Genomic DNA, 25,933 nt, shown 5'->3' on the forward strand with positions numbered 1-25,933 from the left:
TTGCCTTTTAATTACACGTGCTATTGTAGCATCTATGAGGAAGAACATTTTAAGCTTAATTGAGACCAAATGTGAAGTTAAATTAAACGAATAACTAATTAACGTAATGTTCCTGCATTAGCCCCGTGTGAGCGCAGAGGCCTGAGAGGAGACAGGTACTGAGCCTCTGGTGAACAGACTGTGCCCAGAACTGGGATGGGCGGCTGGAAGGGGTTGCAGAGAACCTAGCCTGGCAAGTGAGTGCGAAAGGGTACATCTGGGGAGGGGGTGTCCTCCAACCTTTGCGATTCCCCCCCAGCGTATACCTGCAGCCTAAGCCCTCATTTCTGAGGCCCTGCTCTGGGCTCCCACAAATCTGCCGACGCTTTCTAATGTCTCTCTTGTCTGCCTGGAGTGCACGTGTCTGTTCAGGCCCGGCTCCTCATGCCTCACCTAGGAAGGCTTGACAAGATTCGCGTGAGCATCCACTGCCTTCCACCTCTCACTGCCTTGTCATACAAAGCCCATGAATTCTTCCTTCAGAAGCTGTCCCATTGAAGCTACCAGGCTCACCCCTATGGGCTGTCCATCAGGTCTGGACTGATGACTGGCGTAGCCCTCAACTTTTTGGCTTGTGTTGTTTATTATTTTCCTGTTCTGTGTTAAGGGCAGCGAGTGTGACCAGCACTATCTCCTTTCACATCAGTGCTGTGGGCCAATGTTATTCCTGTTCTAGATGAGGAAACAGAAAGTAGTAAATAATGAGGCTGGGAGGGGCAAGACCTCCAAGCATCCCTCCTGAGGCACTGACCTTCAAGGAACGGTGGGGGGGAGCACAGGCTTCCTTCTCTGGAACAGAATGGCACCGCCTGCCCACCCAAGACTCTACCATGGGATGGTGTCACCATCTAGTGGTGTTTAGGAGTAACATGGCTTCGCCTTAAGTTTGCACCTTCCATATAGTATTAGTTAAAATTCTTTATAGAAAGATTGCGTGACTACTGAGTAAAATACCATGTGTCGGCCCCTGCCCTTTACCAGGTCTTGAATATAAGAGGTTCCTGGCAGATTGCTCCCTGCAGAATCAAAGTGAGGATCGGGCATATGAGCTTTATACTTTAACACACCGACCAACACAGCCTTCTAGTAAATGCAATGTTTGTATCTTTGGGGTGCGCTAGACTCCTGCTGTGTTGCACGTGTTATCAGTGTCGCGAGTATGCCCTCTGGGAATGGCAGCTGTCACAGCAGCCCTAGAATACCAATCTCTCTGGTCCTGCGACGCCTCTTCACTGCCCCTCATGAGCCCCAAGGCTGCTGCTATGCCAGGCCCCACCATGGATAAGCACAGGCACAATTGGCAAAAACAAATCTGTATTGGCACTGATGGGCAGCTTAGAGGTCAGGCGGAAATGCCAGGAGTCAGCCTGGCATGTCGTGATCCAGGACTCAGAGTGGAAAGAGCACGGGCATCAAAACACTAGGCAGGAGGGTGGCTGCAAGATGGCTCCAGGCAGCCGCTCTGTAGCGGCCACTTGGCTGAGTCAAGCGTCACATTCGTTTCTTGCTAACTGTGATGCCTATGCTCAGTGTTGAGTCATTCTCGTATCCACTGTCCTGTTCATCCCTACAGGAGAGCTGCCATGCGGTGGGCACCCAGTGCTTAACACACACTGGCATTTTCGGTTGTGCCCAAAGCCCCTTAGTCTTCACAGCACTGACCCAATGTCTTCATCCACTGAGGCAGCTTCAGGGTGAGGCAAGGGAGGTACTGGACTCTGAGGATGGGGATGCTCAGGAGCCAAGAGCGAGTTCCCCTCCATTCAGTACTCGTGGCAGCCCCCTTGCTCCACTCTGGCCTTGGCTCTGCGAGAGCAGTGCTGATGCTTCAGAGTGGCTGCGTTACCAACAGGACCAGTGGGGGATAGAGAAGAGGGTCTTGCTTGGGGAAATACATCAAGACCAGTCGATGGGCAAAGGAACAGAGAGGCCCAGCACCTTTGAAACAAGGTGAGAGGCCCCCATAGGTACAGACCAATTACAGAGATTATAATTTAACATGGAAGGAGATAAGGCACCTTTTCCAGGCCTTGGTCCTGGCTTGGAATTCAAACAAGTAAGAGTCTGAACAGGTCTTCCCTTCTGCTTTCAGCCCCATCCCTTCTGATTGCAGCTCCCAGAGCTCAGGCCTTAGAGTCTTCCATTTTCCCATGCTGGGTGCTCGGCAGTCCCTTCCCATAGTCTTCTGTACCCTCAGTGGCAGGGTGGGTTTGGGCTGAACTGATTGGATCAGGAGGCTTTGCCTCACCTTGTGATGGACGTTTCCGTTCTCTTGCTCATGGGGAGCACTTTGGGCGTCCTCCATGCTGCTCTTCCAATCGAGGCCTCATATTTGTTTATATCTGCATGAACAGGAGAGATGAGATGAAAGAGAAAGTAAGCCGCAGCTTAATAAGCTTCTGCCTTTCATGCGTACTGGCCATAATTAGGGTTCCCTTTAACTTCGTGGGCAGGCTCTAACAAGCCAGGATAGTATGGAAAATAAAGTGTTTCTGCCACATGTGGCCGCTTTACAAAGCATCGAACCACACGGGCCACCGTCTCTCTAAGAACCTCAGGACAACCCTAGCAGGCATTTGAGGGAAACATCCCCATTATGTTCAGCGATGCAGAGACCGAGGAGTCCACCAAGGTCTTAGAGCTGAGTGTGCAGAGAAACCAAGAATGTCCGGGGACTTCAGGTTCTCAGCCTCGAGCACTTTCTGCGCCCGTAAATCACAGTCCATTTCTTAATGACCTTCCAGAAAGAACCAGCCTGGGAGAGCTGCGGTGCCCAGAAAGGCCAGCTAGCCCCACAAACCTGGCTTCAGTTTCAGGTTCTGGCAGGACTGGGTCCTCACTTCAAATGAGAACACCTGCCTCTCAAGGTAGCTGAGAGGTGAGCTACAGTGCCCTGTGCCCAAGGCTGGCCTCCAATCCAGATCACCACATTTTCCCCCTCCCTTTCTGCATTTCTGCCTCTCCCAGGCTCCGTTCAAGCCTAGCCTGGAGAATGTAGGTGAACCAAGATAAATCACACTGTCCAGTCCTGTTCCCCTCCTCCAGGGCAGGCACAGCAGGACAGACCCCTGGATCCCTCCACTTTTAGTACCACTTCCAGCTTCCAACCTTTCTCCTGTATGATGCCTCTTAAAGTGGAAGTACTTTCCCAGACACTGTATAAGGTTACCAGGGCCCCAGGGGGTGGCTCTTCATGTATACCATCCAGCCCAGGTCCAGGCTTGGCCAACTCCTTCTTAGGAACCCAGAAAGGCCCCAAGGACAGTCGCCCAGTCACCAGCACACCAGCCTCTTGCCAGCCACTGACTCAATCACTGACCTATGAACCTTCCATGTCCACCACCACCAGACACCAGGCAGAAACTACACCGGACTTAGCCACTCTGATTGTGATTTGTTCCAGAGGCATTGATTTCATAGTTGCGTTTGTCCACACACCCCAGGCAGAGGGGGCAGGTGACTTTGATTTCTGACATTTAGGAGGCACCTGTTGCTCAGCCTTGGTTCAGAGGATTCTGTATCTCAGCCCGCTTTGCCCAACGGGTGTGTCCAAAGCCCTCTATAGTGGCTCATATCCCCTGAGAAACACTTCCCAAGCGCCATGCTCTGACTAGCTTGAATCTCCAGGTATTACTCCCAAGGAATCAGAGAAAGCTGGGGCCGGGGAATCACACACAGGAGAGGACAGGATCCACATGCAGCCACCATTCTGATGGTGTATTAGTCAGACTGGAGGAGAATACTCACAAACTCATAGGACTTGAGGAAAATACTATCGTGCGTGGGTTAGGACCAGACTAGAGCTACGGAGACACACGGGGACAACAGAGGAAAGGTTAGCAGGTCTGGGGTGGGATGGGAGTCCAGTAGCACATCAAGGGGCAGGAGCTGCTTCGGGGTTCCTGGGGCTTAGAATGGACCAGCACAAATGAGTACAGAGTAACTGAGCACTGGGTGGAGGCCCAGAAGTGAGGTTAGGAGCAGGGCTTCCACTGCCAGAAAACTAACCCACTGCTTCTGCTCCGGGACGCCTTCCAGGCCAGGATCTCTTTGTACACCAACCTGCAGAGGAGCTGTGGGGCGTGCAAAGCAGAGGGAGAAGACACTGTGATCTGGGCCCAGCTGAGGAAAACAGCGCTCCCCACAGGAAGGCATTCCAAGCAAAGGGCAGCTGCCATCTGCTCACCGTCTTAGAAGCCCTCGTGTTTTATGCCCAAGTTCCAGTCTGTAGACATAAAGCATTCCCCAGTGGCCATCTGTGTGCCCCAAGAACGCTTACCAAGCAAGCCAGGATGTCAGCAGAAATGAGCATGTAGAAGACGTTGTTCCAGCCCGTGGGGGAAATCAGCCCGGCCAGGAGGGGCCCCAGAGCAGCACCTGTACACGACAGTCTCATGAAATAGGATACATACCTTCCCTGACCACCGTGGGCAGTGCACCCAGGGGCCCACCCAAGTCAAGGCTGGGGTTCAATTGGCAGGAGCCCAAACCCGGAACAAACCTATGGAGCCGGTCCCGTCGATGATGGCTGTGACTGTGGAGAGGGCCTTGGCGTTACCCTTCAGGCTCTCATGTGTGCCCTGGGGAGACAGAGTAGGGTGGGATGAGCAGAACCCAAGCTGAGCAGAACCTCTGGGTAAAAGTAGCGCTGGGAGAAAGCTAACAAGGAAGGTAGTGATGGGGGTCTGGGGTTGAAAGGAAAGAGCCCGTGAGGGTTCTGCAGCACAACAGACAGGAAAGGGAGAGGGGGAACTGAACTTGTAGACAGAGCCCCTGACCAAGCCCTTAGACCAGCCTGATAGCCAGGAGTAGCCCACTCACCAGGTCAGCAGAGACCGCTGTGGTGATCAGCGCATACGGGCCATTGACCAGGACCCCACAGATAATCAGCATCACTGGGAAGATAGCAGAGACGGTATTCTTAGAGAAGAGGGACTGTGTGCACACAGTGTGTCCAGAGCAAGTGTGTCACAGCATGTCACACTCCCTGGCCCTAATCCAGCACCCACTTCATGGAGCTCCCCGGGTAGAGCCTCTCTAGCGACTGTGTGGGGTTCACAGCTCCTCCTCACCTATGGAGCTGGCTATTCCATTCTGGCCAATGTAGTTGTACAAGAACATCTGAAATAGGAAGGAGACAGTTGAAGCCAATTTCCTCTCGCTGAGCTAGACCAGAGTCTGCAACAGCTGTCTGCTCTAGAAGGCCACATACCACTTGTTCTTCCCGCCATATGCATCCAGTCTTCTCAAGTCTTTGTCCTAGACATGGATGGTCTAACCATGGTCATCTCGAATTTCTTTTTCATTTTTTGTTTGTTTGTTTCGAGATGCGTGTCATGCAACACAGGCTGTCCTGAAACTCACTCCGTAGCTGAGGAAGACCTTGAACTCCTGATTCTCCTGCCTCGACCTCCCAAGCACTGGGACTACAGGCATGTACCACTGGGTATGGCTCTATAATTTCCCCTTCCCCCCAAAGTCTTCTCTGGTGTCTGTCCTTGATCTCTTTATTATTCCTTGATCAAAACATGCAGCACCTAATACCCCTCCTTTCACGGGACCTGGTCCTCCGCTGGCTCTCACTTCTCTTTCTCCACGTGTACCCAGGAAACACACGCACACATGTACAAAGAGACAGCTGTGCATGCCAACGTGGAGACGGACACACAGGCGTGAGGCCCCAGATATCTGATCACAAGCACATGCGCACTGAGATTATACACGTACCATGGGAGCAGCCAAGATGAGCATGATGCAGCAAGTGGTGGCCCTGCCATTGGTGTAGTCACTGATGAGCCCCGCCATGATGCCACCTGGAACACATGCTCACTCACACATTGTCCCTGACACAGCCACGCTGCTCCTCGTCTGCTGCCCAATTTTCCCATCACCCTGCCACATGCTGGCCTGGCCTCAAGAAAGACCATCTCTCTCTGCAGCCTTCCCCTGTACCCATCACTCCAGGAAACCAAAGCATAAAGACCGCCTTTCTTAGTCCCACCCCGCCTTGCAGGAGCAAAAATGAGAATACACCAGGAGGTCTTTCTTCTCTGGATCCACCGCCCAGATCATGGCCCGCTGTCCCTCCTTTCTGCACCTCTGCATAGGAACAAGCAGGAAAGACAGCCTGCCAGAACAAAAGGATGGGGCCTCACCTATGATGCCACCGGCGTCAAAGAGTGTGGATAGGTCCCCAGCCTCCTTGGCACTAAAGTGAGCTATGACAAAAACACACACACACACAAAACATGATCAGATACTCAGGGAGGCTCGGAGCAAAGCTCCTGTATACCATAGCTGGAAGAGTCTCTGTGGGATACTGGTCCAGCCCAAAGAAGAAGCTGAGGGCCCATGACCAAGTGATTGGCCAGGGCCAGTGTGAGTTTGCAGTAGCTTGGGATATACTCCTTCAGGCTCTGAGTCCCACAATACCCTCTTCTGGCCTAGACCTTTCAGAGCAAGGTACCAATCCTGGTGTGCCTCCAGCTCTTTCTCCTGGCATGTAAGGTTCTGACTGAGCTTTGGCCTAGCCAGCCATTTCTTTGACTCACTCCTGACCTAGAAGCAAGTTCCATAAGGGCTCTTCCTAGGCAGAGCCACAGGAATATGCTAATGCCCACAGCCACAGGAAGAGACTGGCGGCAGGAACATGGGGGCCCTGGGTTTAAAAAAGGGAACATTTGGAAGCTTGACTGGTAACTCCACCCTCAAGGCTGATTCATACTCTGAAGTCAGCATCAAAGCCACCAAACAAAGGGTCACAATGCCTACAAAACTGCCCTCCTACTCTGCTGGTATCAGAGAGAGGGGCCCCCGTGTAGAACTATGGGGCAAGCTACAGTTCAAGATCTGGTGGTGACTAATCCCCACGGTTTCCTGGTCTCCCATTCAAAATCAATGTGTGTGGGGCAGGACAGCCATTGTTCCTTTTCAGAGTTGAGAAAGGGTGAAACAGCCCTGGGCGAAAGGTCCTGGGTAAGGGGTGGAGCCCTCAGAATCCTGGGGGTCAGGAAAGTGGATCACACTGCTTTTCGGTGTGTTACCCCCCAATCAGTGGAAAGCAGAGACTGAGCAGGTGGAGAGCAAACAGCCCTTCCAGCCACCACAGTGACCTCTTCCATCCTTACGTCCTTGGGTGGTGGCACTGGAGAGTGGCCATTGCATGGGGGCAGGTCCCCCAGAGTAGAAGACTCCAGTACAAAGACATCACTCTCATGAAGGCCCTTGGAAGAAGAGCCTTGGAGGCCATGGAGTAGGAAGGCCCCATACAGCCTCTTCCTTAAGGTGGAGGAGTTCCAGGCAGACTCCGCCCACCTTTGGGCCAAGCAGCCAATACAGGACAGAACTTTGTGCTCCTAAGGTCCAACTCAGCTCCTAGGGGGCCGGTGGCTGGAGAAAGTGCCTGGGGCTCAGCATCCTACTTACTGGAATAAGCAAGCAAATCTCCCACCCAAAGAGAGGCCCAGCTTTGCTTAGGTTGTTTACCAGAGTCAAACTGAGGCACGGTGCCCTCTCTGCCCCAGCAGAGACCCTGTTTCTCAGCTCTTCTTCCCCTGGGACTCACCCACATTGAAGATGTACAAGGGCAGCCAGTAGAGGAAGGTGTAACTGACTAACTTGGCAAAGAGCAGACATAGCGAGAACTCGATCACACCCTGGGCAGCACAAGAGAGGACACAATGAAAAGGTGCTCGAGAGATCCCCAGTCCAGTGGAGGTCCCACCGGTGTACAGCACTACCCCATGACTGTCATCACTTCCATACATAGCAACCCCAAATATACACCCCATCCTAATGGCAGCAATGTGCCTACTGCCTCATGCCATGTCAAGACAGCCCTCCTATACTGCCCTTCCCAAGGGGCCATCCTACAGTCTGTACAGAAATTCTCAACGCTACCCTATCCCCTGATATCTAATGGAAACTCTAGACAGACCCTCCTCCCTTCATCCCACAAACATCTCACCGGAATTTTGAGTGCCCCCAGAAAACTGATGGCTGCAGGCTCGGAGCCTGGCTCCTTGAAGGAGCTGGCTGCAATGTCCACATTACTCTCCCTACAGGAATAGGGACCATTCACAGGATCCTCAGGGTTGTCCCGTTCCTTCTCCTGGTCATCCTGAGCAAAGAAAAAGATCCCTCCTTGTGGGCAGGGCCACTTACCAACCTTCTCTAATGGGAAGAACGGCCCAGGTGAGAGGTAGGGGGCGCCCATCCTGGGGTTAGGTGTTTGTTTCTTTCTTGGGCTGGCAGGCCCACCAAGTTGTGGGCCCTCCCATGGCCAGTTCTTGTGAGGAGGACAGGGCTAGGGCTGGAATGATCTACTCACATGGTGCTGAGGAGGGGTGCAGTCCACATCTTCTGGATCTGGGGGGTTGGGGGGACAAATACCTTTCTGAGAAGCTTGCCAACAGTTTAGCCCCTCACTTTACAGTGGGTCTAAACTAATGTAGAGTTATCCCTACATGCCCCACATGGGCCCCAGCATAAAGGGAGCAGGCTTCCTAGGCCAGCCTGCCTCTTCTACGAACTGTTATGACTGCTCTTGACCTGGTAGCGATACACCTGGTCTTGTCAACTCAGGGCTGTCAGAGAATGGAAAAAAACAGCAGCCGTCTAAATGTAAGAGGCACAACCCTTCAGCAGAGCGAGCACCCACTACAGACAAAACATTTAAACTACAATGTCCCTCTCTTCAGAAATCCTTGGGAGCAAGTACTTTTCTCACTTTATAGATGAAAAGGGCAGTTTCAGGGTCACAGAGCTCATTACCCAATACCCTGAACAGCAATGCTCACAGAATGTCTGCTTTCTCCCACAAACGTACGTTAGAGCATGGGTGTGGAAGGGTCCACTCACATTCAATAAGAAAGAGGAAAGTGATGATGCCCATGGCAGCGGTGATAACACCAGGCACGATGAATGACAGGCCCCACTGCTGGTTCACCCAGACTCCGGCGATCAGGGAGCCCAGGATGTTACCCACAGACGTGTGGGAGTTCCAGATGCCCATGATAAATCCCCGCCTGAAGAAAAGGGGAGGAAAAGGGATAAAAATGGGGGAAAATACCCCGCCCAGCCAAGCCCAGAAGACTGGCTGCCTCTAGCCTCCAGCATGTGCTGGAGATTCTCAGAGACCCCAAAGACAGTGCAGAAAAAGCTTTGGGCTGAGTTCCGGTGCGTTAGCCAGTTCCCCAGGCAAGCACAGTCGGGAACTCTGAGCACGGGGAAGTCATGAACCTTTCATTCTTCTCCTTGACCCCTATCGGTGTCACCCTAAACAGGAGTCTTCAACTGGGGGTGACTCTATCCCACAGGGGACATCTGGAAACATCTGGAGATTTTCAATGCCCCTGACTTGAGTTTTGCTACTAAAATCTAGTTTTGCACACTGCAAAAACAGTGTGTGGGGGCAGCCCCCGTAGCAAAGAACTGAACAGCTCAGACCAACAGTGCTGAAGGTGAAAACAGGCAATCTTACACAAAAGCCGGTCCAAAAATTTTACCTTTAATCAAAAAATTGAAATAAACCTGTTATGAGAAGCATGTCGGCTCTATGGGTTAAATCCCAAAGATGAGGAAAATAGCACTGCCCTTTAGCCCCAGAGATGTTTCTTCTCAGTGGGTGAGACCCGGCAAGAAGACACATTTTCTAATATTTCCTCCTGAAAGTACTCCGGACACCTCCCCTGTACCCCCGGGTCCTTCCCACCCCTTCATCACACTTACTTTCCCTTCCCAAACCAGTTGCCGACACAGGTCACCACGGACGGCCAGCCTGTGGTCTGAACAAGCCCATTGCAGACCTGTAGAAGGCAGGGGAGGTAAGAGTGAGCTCAGCCATCCTGAGTGGAGGAGGCTCAGTGTCATGGCTGAGACGTGGGAAGACAGCAGGAGCCTGGGACTGAAGCAAGGAGACCACGTCCCTGTCTGCTCTGACCTGGGGATGGCCAGGGACCTCAAGGGGTCTCTCTTTGAGGGACACAAAGACTCGAGTGCAAGACAGACTCATACCTGGATAAGCACAAAGTACCAGAGCATGTGGATATCCCAGAAGTAGCCCAGACCAAAGAGGGAGGTGAACAGGCCGCTGAGCACCATTCCAGCTGAGAGGTAGTAACGGAGGGGCAGCCGCTCCCCAAAGATTCCACTGGAGAAAAAGACAGGGGTGAGCTCCAGGTTAACGCCATGTCCACTCTACCACCTCCCCTCCTACCTGTGTTGCCGAAGCCACTGTGGCCGTGGTGAGCAGTGATGATCCGTGTCCTACTGCATTCCAAGACCGACCCCAGCCCTCACTTTCAAGGCTCCTCTGCTTTATCTGACACTCCTTTGACAATTCTGCTGCCATGTCCCTCCCTGCTGGCTGACCAAGCCTTTTTTATTTATTTATTTATTTATTTATTTATTTATTTATTTATTTATTTATTTTTCAGCGCATCCCCTGCTGTTTGGTTTCGGTTCCCACGTATCCCTTCATGGTTTAGTGTCATATTCAGATTGCCTTTCGGGTACCACGACTCGGACTTCCCTAAAGCAGTGGAAGCTCAACACTAAATTCTAAATTCTCCTTCCTCCTTTCATCAAAGAGGCCTCTGAAACATCAGCAGCCCCGACGTTCAGCTCCTTAGGGTGGTGAGAGCTTATAACCTTGCTATATATAACCTGTCTTGTCCACCTCAGCTTCTCCCTCACACCTAGGTAAACTCCTCCCTCGGTTCTCCCTTTCCATAGCCTGGAGCAGGCCCTCTGCAAATGACCTTTGCGAATAGCCCTGTCTCTTGCTATTGCGTCCCTTGAAGTTCCCCTTCAGGTAACCCTGTGAAGGTTCCGCCTGCACACCAAGCTGTTCCCTCCAGCCTGAATGTCCTTCCCCAAGGCCATGTCCACGGCTCTTCACACTTCAGAGCTCACCTGTAAAGCCTTCCCTAAACTCCTTGTCTTCAATCCCAGCACACTGCCTGATTACCCAGCCTTCAGCCATTTTCAATCCTCTGCTGAGATAAGGGTCTTTCTACTAGGCCGTGAACTCCACCGAGGTCACATCCTGCCTTGTCCATCTGGGATTTCTGACAGCAGGCTCTGCTGCTGGGTGAGACCCACACTGGCTGTGTGATTTAGACAGCACTGGGTAGGCTCTCCTTTGGAATCTGCATGTCCAGGGCTTAGAGGACCCTGGTCCATACCCACCAATGCTTCCTGTCCACCAGCAGCAGGTGAAGGAACACTGTGGTGACCACAGTGAAGGAAGGAGGCTGGCCGTGGGCTAATGGACTGGGTGGGGCCTTGGCTTCACGCCTACACTTAGGCACTATCAGCTTTCCTGCCCCAGGTCAGCAAGAGAAGCAGCAGTCAGGAAGCATCTACCCCACCCCCACCCCCAAATGGGCACAGGCTCTGCCTTTCTCTTACCTAATAAACATGCCAATGGCATAAGCCACTAGGAAGGCGTTGTCCACAGCTCCCAATAACTCTGTGTAGTCGTCTTTGTCTGAAAGCAGATGGGAAAGACAAAAAGTTGGCTGGGTGGCTGACCCCACAGGAGCCCCTTTCTTTCTCCAGGAGGGATTGGGGAGTAGAGAGCAGCCATGTACCCGGTTCTTACCAAACGGACTCCAGCTGCACCAGGTAGTATCGTTGGGATCGTGGGTGTCATTTTCAGGTCTCACCAGCGCTGAGCAGTTCTGGTGCAGGCGGCTCTGGAAGGCAACGGCACACATTGGTCAAGGATCATATTGTTCCCTGGAGCCCACTCGGCCCAGAGAGAAGCAAGCAAGGTGCTATTCGGTCCCAAGCGGCACTGCTTCTCCCACCACAGTCCATGCTCCCTTCCGCCGGCACCTCCTCCAGCAGAGCCTAAGACCTCTGCCTTCTCAGCCCCGCCCCCCTCCCCCACCAAACAATGCTGCTGTCTGGAAGGTGAAAAGGAGGATGTGTAGGAAAACATTGCAGGAGGATTGTAGGAAAGAACCACCAACAGTCGGTATCTGGCAGGTGGAGGGAACAGTCCCAGTGACCAGGGAAAGGGAACTTGGAAGGTGACAACCTGAGGTCTGGAACATCCGATTGCGGCCCACGTGTCTGCCAGGTCCAACATGCCCTGCAGAATGCTCGCCCTTCCCAGCCAGCCTCACCTTAACAATGCTGATGGGCTTTCTGGACATGTGATAACAGACATAGACAAGGAAGGTGATCAGCAGGGTGAAGCCACGGAACCTGGAGGAGAGAGGGGCAGCACAGTCTGCAGAGGCCCAGCCACTGCTCCTTCAAGGCCTTAGCACCAACGGTTTACCTTCAAGCTCTCTTCTAGACCCAAGCTCCCAGGGCAAAGGTCAGAAGTGTCTACAAGCAAACCTTCTTTCCAACCCTTAGCCCTTCTAGGGTCTTATTGCAGCAAGGCTGTCTCTGTGTCTGGATATGTGGAGCAACTATGGCCACAGGGAATTGAGTCATTTTCTTTTCTTTTTTAAAACATTTATTTATTTATTTATTCATTTATGTGTACAATATTCTGTTGTGTGTACGCCTGCAGGCCAGAAGAGAGCACCAGACCTCATTACAGGTGGTTGTGAGCTACCATGTGGATGCTGAGAACTGAACTCAGGACCTTTGGAAGAGCAGGCAGTGCTCTTAACCACTGAGCCATCTCTCCAGCCCTTGAGTCACTTTCTAAACATCTGAAATGATGGGCATGGCGTAGAGTTAAAGGGGAGAGGGGTCTTTCTACAGAGTGAGGTCCAATTTCCGTTGCAGACTTGGTCCAGACTATGGGAAGAAATGGCTCAGCTGGGACAGCTGGTGACAATGACTGAGTCCTCTCCCTCATGGTCCCTGGCTCATGGTCAGTTCCACTCCACAGAAAGGTGATGGATGGCTTCCTCTGTGGCTCACACACCCCATGTGACCTCCCCGGACCTACTTCTTAGCTCATGTGCTGTCCAGATGGAAAGAGCAGTCTAATCAAGAGTTGCTCCAAGTTTCCACCTCGCTATAACCGCTGCACCCCCCCCCCCCCGTGGGGCCTAGGGAGGATCCTGCAGGGCACTCCTGAGTCACTCTTTCCCCAGCAAGGCATCAGCTGAGCTGACTCAGCAACCAGGAACCAGAAGGTATATGGAAAAACTAGACCTCAGAATGGGGGGCTAAGGGGACAGACAGCTCAGTGGTAGAACACATGATTAGTACGCTCGAGGCCCTGAGTTCTAGCCCACCCACCAACAAACCAACCTGAAAGAAAATGTCAGATGTTAGGAGAAGACTCATGCCTCTGCTCACTAAAGAGAAGGGCTGGGGAGCAGGGCGAGCAGGCCCTGGAGCCCTCCTCTCCCTTGGCTCCATGAACCTAGGGCAGACACTTTGGATGCTCACCCTGCCCTATCTGGTAATCTGTCTCCAGACTCTAAACTCACTTCCCCCAAGCAGGTAATTAAGCAATGCGGGCCACCGCTTGTGAAACAAAAGGTGTTTCTGCAAAACCTTAATTGAGCCGAGCTGCCAAACCCTGCCTCACTTCGCCCTGGACTTCAGCTTCCTACCAAGACGTCAGTTTCTATTCTTTCCACGGCTCTGTATTTTTTCTTTGAAACCTTGGATGGTGGTGCACACCTGTTGTGACAGCACCCAGGAGGCTGAGGCAGGAGGACTGGGAATCTGAGGCCAGCCTGAGCTACATAATGAGACCTAATCTCAAAGCACCTCCTTGGTTACTTGTTTCCGAGACACCTGTATCAATCACAGAGGTCTTCTAGGGACCCAGATGCCTGCCTGACCCAGTGACTGACATCAAAAAGCTTGATGACACTGAAATTTTTCCAGGTCTACCAATTATATATATTTGTATATATACATATATACACATAATTATATATATATGTTATACACACACACACATACACACATACGTATAGCTGATTCCTAGTTCAGGGATTTCTAGAATTCTCTGTTAGAGACAGGACTCAGCTAGCCTAGGCAAAGAGCAATGGATGGATGGGAACTTCAACCCTATAGTTAACTGGGCTGTTGCCTAATCCAGGGGAAAGCAGACAGCACTGAGTGTCACCTCCCACTCACTCACCTGGTTAGTCTTCTGCTTATGGCTTCTTCAATTGTACGTGATGGTAATATCAGCCCTAACTCGCTCACTCTCATCATAGTCCCTGGGTACCTGTGCTTTCACCTTTAAGTGCCACACAGCTCAGCTTCTGTGACTACTATCTTGACTGACCACATAGAGGTGCTGGGGTCCTTGCCAGGATGTGTGGCCACAGTCACAACATATCAGATCCTTTCTGGTTCTGAATGACCTTTGGGAACTCAAGTCCCACTGTTTCCCCTGAGAGCCCAGCAGTGATGGCTGCTCAATAACAGACCCTACTGTTACCTGGGTGGTGTGGGAGGTCCTTCTGTCTATGTGTTGCTTTTATTGGTTAATGAATAAAGAAACTGCCTTGGTCTATAGCAAGGCAGAACTTAGCTAGGCGGGGAAAGCTTAACTGAATGCTGGGAGAAAGAAGGCAGAGTCAAAGAGAAGCCATGTAGCCCCGCTGGAGACAGATGCTGGAACTTTACTCATGGCAATACACAGATTAATAGAAATGGGTTAAATTAATAAGAGTTAGCCAATAAGAAGCTAGAGCTAATAGGCCAAGCAGTGTTGGAAATAATATGGTTTCTGTGTGATTATTTCTGGTGTCTGGGTGGCCAGGAAATGAACAAGCAGCCTCCTACAACACATGGAAAGTAAGGCTGCACCTCAGTAGACACTCTAGATGCCTCATGAGATGGACGGAACCAAAGCGGCGCTAGAGGAACAAACCAGGTGTCTGAATCCTTCCCCTTTCACCTCGACCCCAGTGTCCACACTACTTTCCTCCCACACACCAGGAGCTTCCCATCTTTCTCTGAGTTCCCAGGTGTTCATCCTTCTCCGCTCAATGCCTCTTTCATCTAGAGTTTCATCCCTCCCGACTATGGGTAGGAAAAGCCATTGCAGAGAAGAGACATCTCCATGCCCAAACCTAACACCCTGATGTTCTTAGAAAAAAAACAAGACTGCTGTATCCATCCAAGCGCCTACCATGTCACAGGCACCACACCAGGGAACTGACAACTGCAAGAGAAATGGGAAGGAAGATTCTGCTTTCTGGACTTCAACGGGTCAGTGGGGGAAACAGACAGAGAGGAGGGGACTGTGCCATAAAAGCAGGAAGCCATGTGTGACAAGGGAGTACAGGCAGACACGAAACCATTGGGATGGAAGCGGTGTCAGGCAAAGGAGCTGTGGTTTCAAAATCATGCAGGAGATGGCTAAGTCAACCAAGGCTTGGCAGGGGGATGTGCCAGGGAGCAAATACTGGGGAAGGCACAGAAGGGTGAAATAACAGTGCTGGCTTGGGAACACCGCATGGCTTCAGATATCTGGAAGGGGAGACCAAGTCAAGTGGAGAAGGAAAAGTGGCTGAATGAGGTAGGGCCTAGGCCAGGTAGGGCCCTGTGTGCCAAGAAGTCGAGTTTTGGGCCCTCTCTTGAGAAGGATTCGAAGCCATCAGAAGGGCTGGGCTTCCCTAGGCAACGGTGCTGTGGACATGAGCCAGGTAAAGCCAGGGCAAAGCCCCATGTGGGTTTCCTCACCACAAGATGGTGCCAGCCTGTGCCTTCCCATCCTGTCAACCTCACAGGATGCCCTCGATTTCAAGCTCATGTCTATAGGGACAAAAAGTAAGGACTTAGACAGGCAAAGATAGCTCTCTTCCCTAAACCTGTTTACTCCTCTGAGAAGTACTTCTTCTACCTTGTTCCCAGAACTGCTGACAGGTGTTCACTACAGATCTTATAGCATTCCCGACTCCTAGAGTATGCTTAAAAATGGCGGATACTGTTTTAGATTAGCTCATGAAAAAGAGCAGGAAGGACTAGAGGCAGCTCTTGCTATTACAAGGGGATTTCTGGGCCTTTATTTGCCTGACAGAACTTAGGAGGCCATCAGTCCCTCCTCCCTACCTCTCCAGGATACCTACCTGGGTCTCCTAAGACACTAAGACTTGGGGTTGCTTGTGCCCTGCCTTGCTTAGGGTGGGTGGAAGAGAGTCTGCAATCATACAGGGAAGCTGGGTAGCTGAGGTCTTCTGGGGGGCAGACAGGAGATCAACCAGTCCACACTGGCATCTGATCTGTGATTTTTATTTTCAGACCCGCCCAGCCTGTATCCCCACCTCCAACAAAATAACCGGACCTCTAATTCAGCAGGAAGGACAGGACCTTTGAGAGTCAGGGTTCCTCAGCTGTGTTGCCTGGTGTTAGCCTGACACTGGTCTCCTCTGGGACTTCCTGCCTGGCCTCCAAAAGGGTGGAAGGTTAAGCTCCAAGTCCCAACACTGACTGGGCCCCAGCCTACTTGGAGCCAGGCCTCCAACTAGCCAGGCTCCATTCAGGTATTCATGAAAGGGCCCCAGGTGCTGTCATTCAAAGAGGCCCAGAAACAGGAGGTTTAAGGGTGGAGCTAGACTTGAAGCTGCAGAACTCAGGCTCATTCACAGGCCAGACAGCTGAGGACTCTGGGCAGGGCAGGACCTGAAGGTTTCACTTCTCATAACTCCTTCCCTCACGACCAAGAAGCCCCACAGAGGACGCAGGGAGAAGACTTGCAGAGTCACGAGGCAGGAGATGGCCGTCCTGGTGTAGAACTGGGCAGGGCAAGCAGGCCAGGGGCCACGGAACATAGACCACTCCATGTGGGGGTAGCTGCCCCATGACCTTCTAAGGCTTTTTTTGGGTAGGGGGGTGGCACTTCTTAGAGTCCCACCTCCTCTACCACCAGACAGTGGTTACTGAATAACCAAGTCAGATAGAGTGGGACCAGCTATCTCTTAATTATTAGCTGACAACCCAATTCTTTCCCAGGACCTTGATAATAGCTTTATCAACTTCATTAAGACTTTGCACTAAGAGTGATTCTGGGCTAGGAACAGAGAACAAGGTGTCCCACGGTAGCAGGAGATAATGAACAAACACCACCCTTAATTAATTATTCTCCTCACCATCACCGCAAGCCAACAAGACCCCAAGAGCAGCCTCCGATCTCGGGAGAGGTGGAAACGGGCCCTCTCCTCTCTTATCACTGCTCCCTGACTCCTCCTTTGCTCCACAGCTACTTCTCTGTCAGCCCCGACCATGGCTTCGATCACCACCCCTGCTTCAACCTGGGACAACCCCGAAGATCAACACCAGGAGGTGGCTGCGGGTGACCTTGGCGCTCTCCCTGAGGAAATGAACCTGGTGACCTGTTCTTGGGTGTGCCTGTTCTGGGGACAGTAGTTCTGGAGAGGAGAGAGGGCTGAGTACAATAATAACCAGACCAGGGTCAACGAGGACGGTGCCACCCTCATGCTCCATCAAGCCCTCCGCCAATACTGGGAGATGTCCTAGTGGGGAAGGGCCAAGCAAGAACGGATGTCCAAGGGCAGAGGCCTGTGTCATGCCTGTAGTGTAGAGAGTGAGCAGGGTCAGGTTAGGCTGGAGAAAGCTTTCATGGGACAGGGAGCAGGCCCATGGAATCCCATGCCTCTTGTCCTCCTCCTCTGTTTGGGTCTGAGATACTGCTCTGAGAGATGGAAATGACTTAGGGCTCCGCTGGCTAACAGGCGAAAGAACCACTCTTCTGAACAATGGCTGCGCGCACAACAGGGACGGGGCTGGGCTGAGCTGAGGGCCACAGCCTTCCAGGACCCCCAGGAGGCCTGGCCTGAGCCTCACCCTAGCTGTCTCCTGAGTACTCCTAAGCTAGAGGTTAGAGGGGCGGTGACACCAGCGCCCGCACCACACACGCCAACTTAGTGACAGTCAGCTGGCGCTGGGATCTGGCTTCGGGCTCTACCCCTATTTGGCCAGCTCTTCTAAAGCCCACAAACTTGCTCCCTTCAGAACCTTCCAGCTGGTCTAAGTGACACCTTGTGCTGTAGATTCTAGCCCCGCCCATTCACCCTTTTTGAGCACTCGGGGCTCCCCTAGTTGGCTTTCTTCTCAAATATATATTCTTTTTTTCCAAAAAGAAAAAAAGATCATCACCTTAACCATAAATTTCATCTGGAATGTTCTGACTTCCTGTGGCTACTAGACAGTGGTTTCTTGTCTGGGAAGGATTTTGGGGCCCAGTCTTTGGTCCCCTGGATCTCTCTGATCCAGCATTCAATCCCAGCTAGAACGGAACTAGAAGCATGGCATTCGCATAGCTGTCTGCAGACCCAAGGCAGCTTTTGTGCTTTGTGCTGGGGTTTCTATGGGACTGCCTGACTCTGACCTCACTGAGCACTGGCTACAGCTTGACTGAGAAAGGTCTCCACCCAGCTACACAGACAACTCCAAGTCATCTCCTCGAGCGCTCCTCACAGCTTGAGCAGACTGGCAACACTTGGAGCAGTGGGGAGCGGTGGGGGTTGGGCACGCGGCTCGGTCCTTTAAGGAGGGAAAGAGGAAACACCAGGGAGAAAAGGGGAAGCCCAGAAAGCAGCTGCTGTGAGCTGCACTAATAAAGACGGGGGATGGGCCTCAGGCTCACGCGCTGGGGGACAGGAAGGGGGTTAGACTCCAGCATTCCGGGGATCACTCCTTTTCAGGGCATGTGAAAAGCTCTCCCTAAGCAGTTCCTTCTGCTGCCCTTATCGAGCACCTCTTGTCAGGAGCCAGGAAAATAAGACGAAGGACAGGAACCATCTGGGACTCAGATCTGATTTCGGCCCTCTGGCTACAGAATAGGGAAAAGGACATCAGGCCTAAGCCAAAAGAAGCTGAGCCTTCATTTCTGGTTCTGCTAACTTACTGTCACTTTGGAGCAACTTGTTTAACCTCTCAAAGCTCAGTGTTATTGTTAAAATAAAAGAGTAAACGACCACGCAAGATCCTTACAAGGACTAATAAATACACTGGGCGCACACGTATCTGACACAGGCAGCAGCCCTCAGTGTGTGTTTGAAGATTTTTCTGCTCTCTCTTCCTCACCAACGCCACAGCACAGAGCCGTCTGCCAGCCCTTTCCTTGTCCAGCTCCCAAGGGAAGAAGATGAAGGAATGGGGCGAACACAAACAGTGTGGGAGTCGAGCTCTCGCTCCTGCTCCTGCCAAAGCTATCTCCCTCCACACCCATTCCTGCTCATCCAGCCGCCGTGTCACCCGGCTCCCTCCTCCAGGTCCCGAGTCAGTTTCTCCTCCTCACCCAGCCCTGTACGCCCTGGCCACAGTCATCTCTCTGGAAAGATGCCCATGCAGACATCAACACCAGGCAGGCCCAGGGCTACGGACGGACCCTCTGGGGGTTGGGTGGCTCAGGACTGAGCTGTCAGCTCAGTCCTGACAGGGGATGGAGTAACGCCCACTGGATGGAAACTCCACAGACTCCGTCGTTGTCAGCCTCCACACACCTGGTGCCACCTGCTCGCAACCCCACTCCAGGCTCTGCGTTCTAGCAAGCTCTGCTCCTGTTGGCTGGAGTACCACGCAGCCAGTCCGCAGACAAAGGCTGCCCGATTCATTGAGTGCTTTAAAAAGCATCCGTTTGCATACACATAGTAAAGATAAAGATGCTATCAACTTGGGGGGGTTATGGGAGGGGTTGGAGGAAGGGAAAGTGATAATTTCATTTAAACTTTTTTTTTTACACTACCCCTCTCCCCCCAAAGTTTCTCTGTGGAGGGGGCCCTGGTATTCCTGGAAATCACTTTGTAGACCAGGCTGACATCTAACTCACAGAGATCTGCTTGCCTCTGCTTCCGGAGTGCTGGGATCAAAGGTGTGTGCCACCACTGCCCCGGCTAAAATTTTTTTTTTTTTTTCAAAAAGAACTAAGTAAATGTAAAAATCAAACTTCTCATTTAGTCTCAATACCCTGAGATATGAGGGTGGTCATTTTCCTTATATAGTTAAGGAAATGTAGCCTCATAGAGATTGATTTGTCTAAAGTCAAGTGACAGTGTGGGTTTTATTTTCCACCCACATGATCATCAGGAGTACAGGAGGAAGACCAAAGGCTTGGGAGTCGAATTAACCCAGAATCAACTCCAGTACGGTCATCTGCCAGCAGCACAATGTTTGACAAGCCACATGCTTTTCTGTGTCTCCGTTTACCAGTATGTCCCATGGGAGAACTAACCTTTCATTAAAAAAAAAAAAGAAGACAAATTAATATTACCCAGTACAAAGTAGTACCTACAGAAAGCTTGAGGAACGACAGTCAGTGGTTAAGCTTCCAGGCTGAACACAAGCCTAGCCCCATGTGAACGCTGCAGCAACCTTAGGAGTAGGCTCTGCTGCTCTCCTTATTTCTCAGGTGAAAGGTTCAAGACCAACTGCTGCTATCTTCAGTCTCTGTGGATGCTCTCCTCAGGGCAGTGTGAAAGTAGTGTGTGACAGGGTTCACTTCTAATTTTCTTTCACACTGTACGTCCTTATCCTGTGGTCTCCATCTCGACTCATGTTTTGTTTAGCACAGGAAATGTGCACGTGTTAACACCCATCTGTTGTGATCCTCAATAACAGATGAGACAGAGAGAACCACCACGCTTGCATGCATGCTGCGTGCCAAGCAATGTCTACCTCTAATCTCGAAGACTTCACATATCAGACATACTCCGGGAGGTAGTTTTCTTCAAAATCAATTCAACTGACCTCTAAAAGACACAGATCACTTGAATCATCACCCTTTGACACTCAGTGCATGCAGCACTACTTCTAACATTGCTAACTCGGGGGTGGGCATGTAGCTCGGTAGCAGAGCACTTGCCTGGCATACATGAAGGACTGGGTTCCAGCCTTCGGGTTACACAAACAAACGAATGAATAGAACAAAGTAAAAAAAAAATTGATGAGTGCTGTGTCCACAGCACCTCTCCAGATTTACCATTAATTCCAAGAAGATGGGGCGACGTCTTCATTTCCTCTGCGAGCCCCAGAATTTTGTATAACATCTTCATAGCAGAACTATACTGAGGGTCATGGGAGAGCACCTAAACTCACACTCTTCAGGAAAGGTGGAAGAGAGCACCTACTGAAGAGCCTCCATCAGCCGCAGAAGCTCAGCGTATTTACCTGAGCTGTTACACATTCCATCTGGAACCTCCTAGCTTCTACTGGTGAGAAAACAGGAGCACCCAAAAGTCAAACTCACAGCACACAGTGGTAATAGGATTCCTGGACCACTTGGAGATGTTAGAATTTTGGAGACCATGGCAGCTAGAGTCGCACTTCAGGAAGTGTGCAAGTGGGACCGAGGATTTAATTCAGTTGGAAGAGTGCTTGCCTAGCATACACAGGGCCCTGGGCTTCTGTCCCTAGTACCACGCAAACCACAAGTGGTGGAATACAGGCGTAATCACGGCTCTAAGAAGGGTAAGGCAGGAAGATCAGAAATTCAAGGTCATCCTTGGCTTCAAGGCCAGTGTGTGCTAGAGATCTTGTTTATAACAGACAGTGCACAAGTGATGTGTGTGTAGAAGGCTATACTGTGCACATTCCTGTGCTGAGAGGCTGACGTGGGACAGACTCTTCCCCACGATTCACCCTCACAGGGTTAAGGAGCAGCTCAGTGGTAGAGCATCTGACAGGCATAGTTATAAGAAAGGCTTTGTGGAGGGGAGTGTGGTTTGCCTGGGACTGTAATAGGTTCCAGAAGAAGTCCGAAAAGAAGCAGTTAGTGTGTTAAGATCGTGCAGAGCAGGCTCAGGTTTGATGACTTGTCTCACAGAACTCTGAAAATCAGGTTCCTGGGAAACCACCTAGATTTGGTCTTTGACATTTTAGAAAGAGAAGCGCTGAGACTAGCAAGGCTCGCCATACCAATATCATCAGTTAGTGTTAGAATTGTGGGGGAAATCGGAAGAGATAACCAGTTTTGTCTACATTAAACATAAAGTGCTATCATTTGATATTATTTCTGTATTATGTGAATGAGAGTGTTTGCCTGCATGTTTGTGCACCACTTGCCTGCCTGGGTCCCCCAACTCAGAATTTTTTGTGTTGTATCTCTCTTAAGGTTTTTTTCTCTCTAAAAATTGTATTTGTTTGTTTTTATAAGTTGAACACTTACTCTTCTGATAGTCCCACTCGAACAACTTTAAGTACACAGTAGTGAATGGTCAGGAGACTTCTTTCTGGAGAAGCTGAATAGCAGGGATTGCCAAGCCAAGATGTGAAGGACCAGCACTAATAGCACAGGAGTAAGTAAACTGCTGTGACCGTGGCTTATGCTTGAAATGTTATTCTAGCTCTCCATTTTCAGGACACCCATAGAAGGAAGACCTTTCTCTTTCCTCTTAAGTGATCCATAACTCACAGCAATTTAATAGGCATTGTATTTTTTTGTAAACCGAAATGTAGAAACTCCAAGTCTTCTTGTTTTACAGGGCAATGTGGCTATTTGTAAAGCTTCCATAAGAATCTCTTCTTTCTTTTTAATAAGAACAGACTTAGAAGAGCTGGTTATGTAATTAAGGCCTTGACTGGATACTGTCTTCGATAAGGATGGATATGTAATAGTAATATATTAGACCCTTAGAAGGAACTGAGGTTTACTGTATGGAGTCAATACCCAAGGAAATGATTTTCTGAGTTCCTGGTCTTCACAGGCAGAAGAAAGTTGCTTGTTTTTTTTTTTTTTTTTTTTTTTTTTTTTTTGTCTAAAAGCCACTTATGAGTCAATACATATGATATTTGTCTTTATGGCTCTGGGTTACCTCACTCAATATGGTGTTTTTTTTCATGGTATAGTACTCCATTGTGTAAATGTACCACATTTTCTTTATCCATTCTTCAGTCGAGGGGCATTTGGGTTGTTTCCAGGTTCTGGCTATGACAAACAATGCTGCTATGAACAGAGTTAAGCACATGTCCTTGTGGAACGATTGAGCATCCTTTGGATATACCCAAAAGTGGTATTGCTAGGTCTTGAGGAAGGTTGTTTCCTAATTTTCTGAGAAATCGCCACACTGACATCCAAAGNAATACCCAAGGAAATGATTTTCTGAGTTCCTGGTCTTCACAGGCAGAAGAAAGTTGCTTGTTTTTTTTTTTTTTTTTTTTTTTTTTTTTTGGGTCTAAAAGCCTTAGGATATTTAGGGGATTCAGTGAAAGAAGGATCTGCCCAAATTTATAGATACAGCAGGTAAAACGTGGTAAAGACAGTTCTTGGCATCTCAAGACAATAAACAGTAAATGACTATGAAAACCCAACAACAATGCTAAACTACCTATGGGAGACTGGAGCAAGGCTCAGTCAACAAGGTGCTTGCTGCACAAACTGAGCGTTATCCTCAGTGCCCACATTAAAGGCCTGGCACAGTGGTGGCTGCGTCTGTGTTCCCAGGGTGGAAGGCAGAGACAGGTGAGAGCTACCTAAAGCTCCATGGAGCTGAGTGTCAAGTTCTGGGTCCCAGTGAGAAACCCTGTCTCAAAGAATAAGGTGGGCTGCCTTCTGAAGGACACCTGAGGTTGACCTCTAACTTCCACAGGGACACACTTGCACCACCTACTAAAGGAAAACTACACACACACACACACACACACACACACACACACACACACACGCACACACACATTAAATTATTTTTTAAAGGCTCCTTATGAAAACTTCTAGCAACACAAATTTAGCATGACCTACCTGGTTAATTAATGCTTTGGCTGTACATGGGCAAACAATGAGATTGAATCTAAGGAGATCTACTTTATTGTGTGATCAAAAATTTTCAGATATTAAAAAAAGCTGAAATGGAATCTATAGCGAAAACAACAGTGTCGAGGAGAGGCCACTCTCCAGGCTATCTGAGTCTGGTTTGTTATTTATCCTGATTTTAGTTTCCCTAGACACTGACCAAGTGGCAGCTAACCAGGTAAGTCTTGTAAAATACGTTCGCTAGTGAAATGGCATCGAGTCTTGATGTCTAAACGAGTTCATTTGTACGATGCTTTTAAAAACTGTGGTAAAATATACATAGCAAAAAAAGGTTATTTCAATCACCTTTAAATTTAAAGTCAGAAGCGGCAAGCATATTCACATTGTACAACCATGGCTGCTATCCATATCCACTAAACAGCAACTCTTCACTCCTCTCTCTTTCTCTCAATTCTCTGTCCTGCCAATTATGACATCTTCTTGTTCCTTCATTATGATGGGAGGGAGGTGGACTCTCTAACCCAGGCTCATGCTAAAGTCCTTATCAGAGTCGTTTTCTATCTCTCTGAAAACACAAAACTGTTTAATAGCTCCAAATTTAGAAAGGACCAGATAAGCCATCTGAGGGATATTGTATGTGGTGCCTAGCCTGACTGTGAGGGCTGGAAACCAAACACCTTTAAAACCAGGCCAAATGGATCGCACTCTAAGCATCTGCCCGATCTGTGTTAAGTTTTATAGTTTATAAACGATGGCAACCAACAAAATATTTTTAGCCCCCCAGTTGCTGCTCTTCCCCTCGCCCCTCTGGCCGCAGGCCAGGCACATTGCTCTGACGGAGAGTGGCCAAAACCTTTTCTCCCAGCAGGTGGGTGACCTTGTGGTCTTGGGGACAGCGCTGTGAAAGCCAGCTCACGCTTGTAAGGGTGACCACCCAGTGTTGGGGGAGCTGCAGCTCTACTCCCAGAGACCTACCCCAGCTAGGCATCCCTGAGACTGGAACGGTGCACCCAGGCAGGCTCCCAGAACCAGTGATTTCTGGCTTCTGTTACCTAATCCAATCAATAAAATAAACTAAAATGGGAACAAAGATCCCTGGCCACCTTTCTCTTCTACACTCCCTGGCCCCGGTTTCCCACAGGCAAATCCAGATCCCCTAAGTGCCACATTAAGAGTCGGAGGTACTGTACAGGTACCCGCCTGTGCGCCTGTGTTTGCAGATGCGGGTGACAACCCGGAAGGATGAAGACTCTTAGGCAGCCTGTTCTTCACCAGGGTCATACATTAGTCTGGGCTGATGTGGAATTAACAGATCTTTGTTACTAACCGTCCATGCCTGCGCCACTGAAGGAGCCCGGGCTTGAAAGAGCTAGAACCTCCTCCCCCACCCCAGGGACAAGCAGAGACAACAGCCGCCCGCCCGAGTGCGTCTCTGAGCGTCCCGGCAGCCTCCCTCTCCAGCCCTGCTCACCAGCTGTCCCTAGAGAAGGCACGGAGGAACCAGACACCCGGAGCCAAGGAAGACCGCATCTTGCGTGGCCGGTACCGGAGCTGGGAGGACGGAGGGCACAGAGCCGGCGCGAGTCCCCGCCACGGTCGACTGTTGTTTAAATGCCCCGCCGGCTGGCCCGCCCCAGCCAGGGTCCCCGCCCCTTGCACCTGACCTCCCTGCCCTCTGGGTAGCGCCTACGGCCAATCCCGGCAATCCCTCAAAGTTCGCTAGCGACTGTTTTCTGTGCACTACCATCTGTTTTCTCGAACTTTTTCTCCGTGTCAGAGACCGATAGTCTGAGTATCCTGGGGCTCCCCTTTCTGGTCTGTTCTTTTCCGTTTCAGTACTCAAGAGGGAGGGGGAACTGAAAACAGCAATCTTACAAGTCATCAACTCTGTGTGACGTCCTGTCTCTGCAGTCCTGCTTGTTTTGAGTGGTGCTGTGCCGTGCTACAGTGCAAACCAGGCACGCTGTGCGAGCTAGCGCAGTGGAACCAGTGATCTGGGTGCTATCACTCACCCGGAGCTCTGAAGAGTCTCAGGGAGGAAAAGTACTTAGCCCTAAACCCATCTCTCAAGTTCTGGTCCTGCCTGCTCAGATTCCACCCTGCTTACTAAGCCAGAGGGGGAGCCTCCCAAACCTACACTAGATACCCAGTTCTGTCCCCAGTAACGATGTTCCCAGCACTCCAATCTCCCCTTTAGAGGCAAGCAGCCAGGGGGCAGTGAAGAGCTACAAGGAAGGGTCT

General features: G+C 50.6%; 1 protein-coding gene across 2 annotated transcripts; it reads right to left on the reverse strand.

Annotated features, from left to right (window-relative positions):
• Slc37a2 (solute carrier family 37 member 2) lies at positions 1-25,463 on the reverse strand. Of its 2 annotated transcripts, XM_050125661.1 has the most exons (19): positions 25,164-25,463; positions 12,174-12,255; positions 11,645-11,738; positions 11,452-11,530; positions 10,054-10,189; positions 9,769-9,845; positions 8,899-9,065; positions 8,369-8,406; positions 8,006-8,158; positions 7,604-7,694; positions 6,195-6,257; positions 5,767-5,852; positions 5,112-5,160; positions 4,861-4,934; positions 4,541-4,619; positions 4,319-4,416; positions 4,048-4,112; positions 3,787-3,842; positions 1-2,381 (listed from the first exon to the last, which is right to left on the reverse strand). In XM_050125661.1, the coding sequence occupies exons 1-18, from the start codon at positions 25,220-25,222 to the stop codon at positions 3,812-3,814; spliced, it is 1,521 nt and encodes a 506-aa protein (XP_049981618.1). In that variant the 5' UTR covers positions 25,223-25,463; the 3' UTR covers positions 1-2,381; positions 3,787-3,811. The 2 variants fall into 2 exon arrangements, with proteins under 2 accessions (XP_049981618.1, XP_049981619.1); XM_050125662.1 differs by lacking the exon at positions 3,787-3,842 and having other exon boundaries at positions 4-2,381; positions 25,164-25,457.
• Between the last annotated feature and the right edge of the window lie 470 nt (positions 25,464-25,933).

Source organism: Alexandromys fortis, unplaced genomic scaffold (genome assembly GCF_014885135.2).
Source record: "Alexandromys fortis isolate MF-2015 unplaced genomic scaffold, M_Fortis_MF-2015_v1.1 scaffold_253, whole genome shotgun sequence".
Classification (NCBI taxonomy): domain Eukaryota; kingdom Metazoa; phylum Chordata; class Mammalia; order Rodentia; family Cricetidae; genus Alexandromys; species Alexandromys fortis.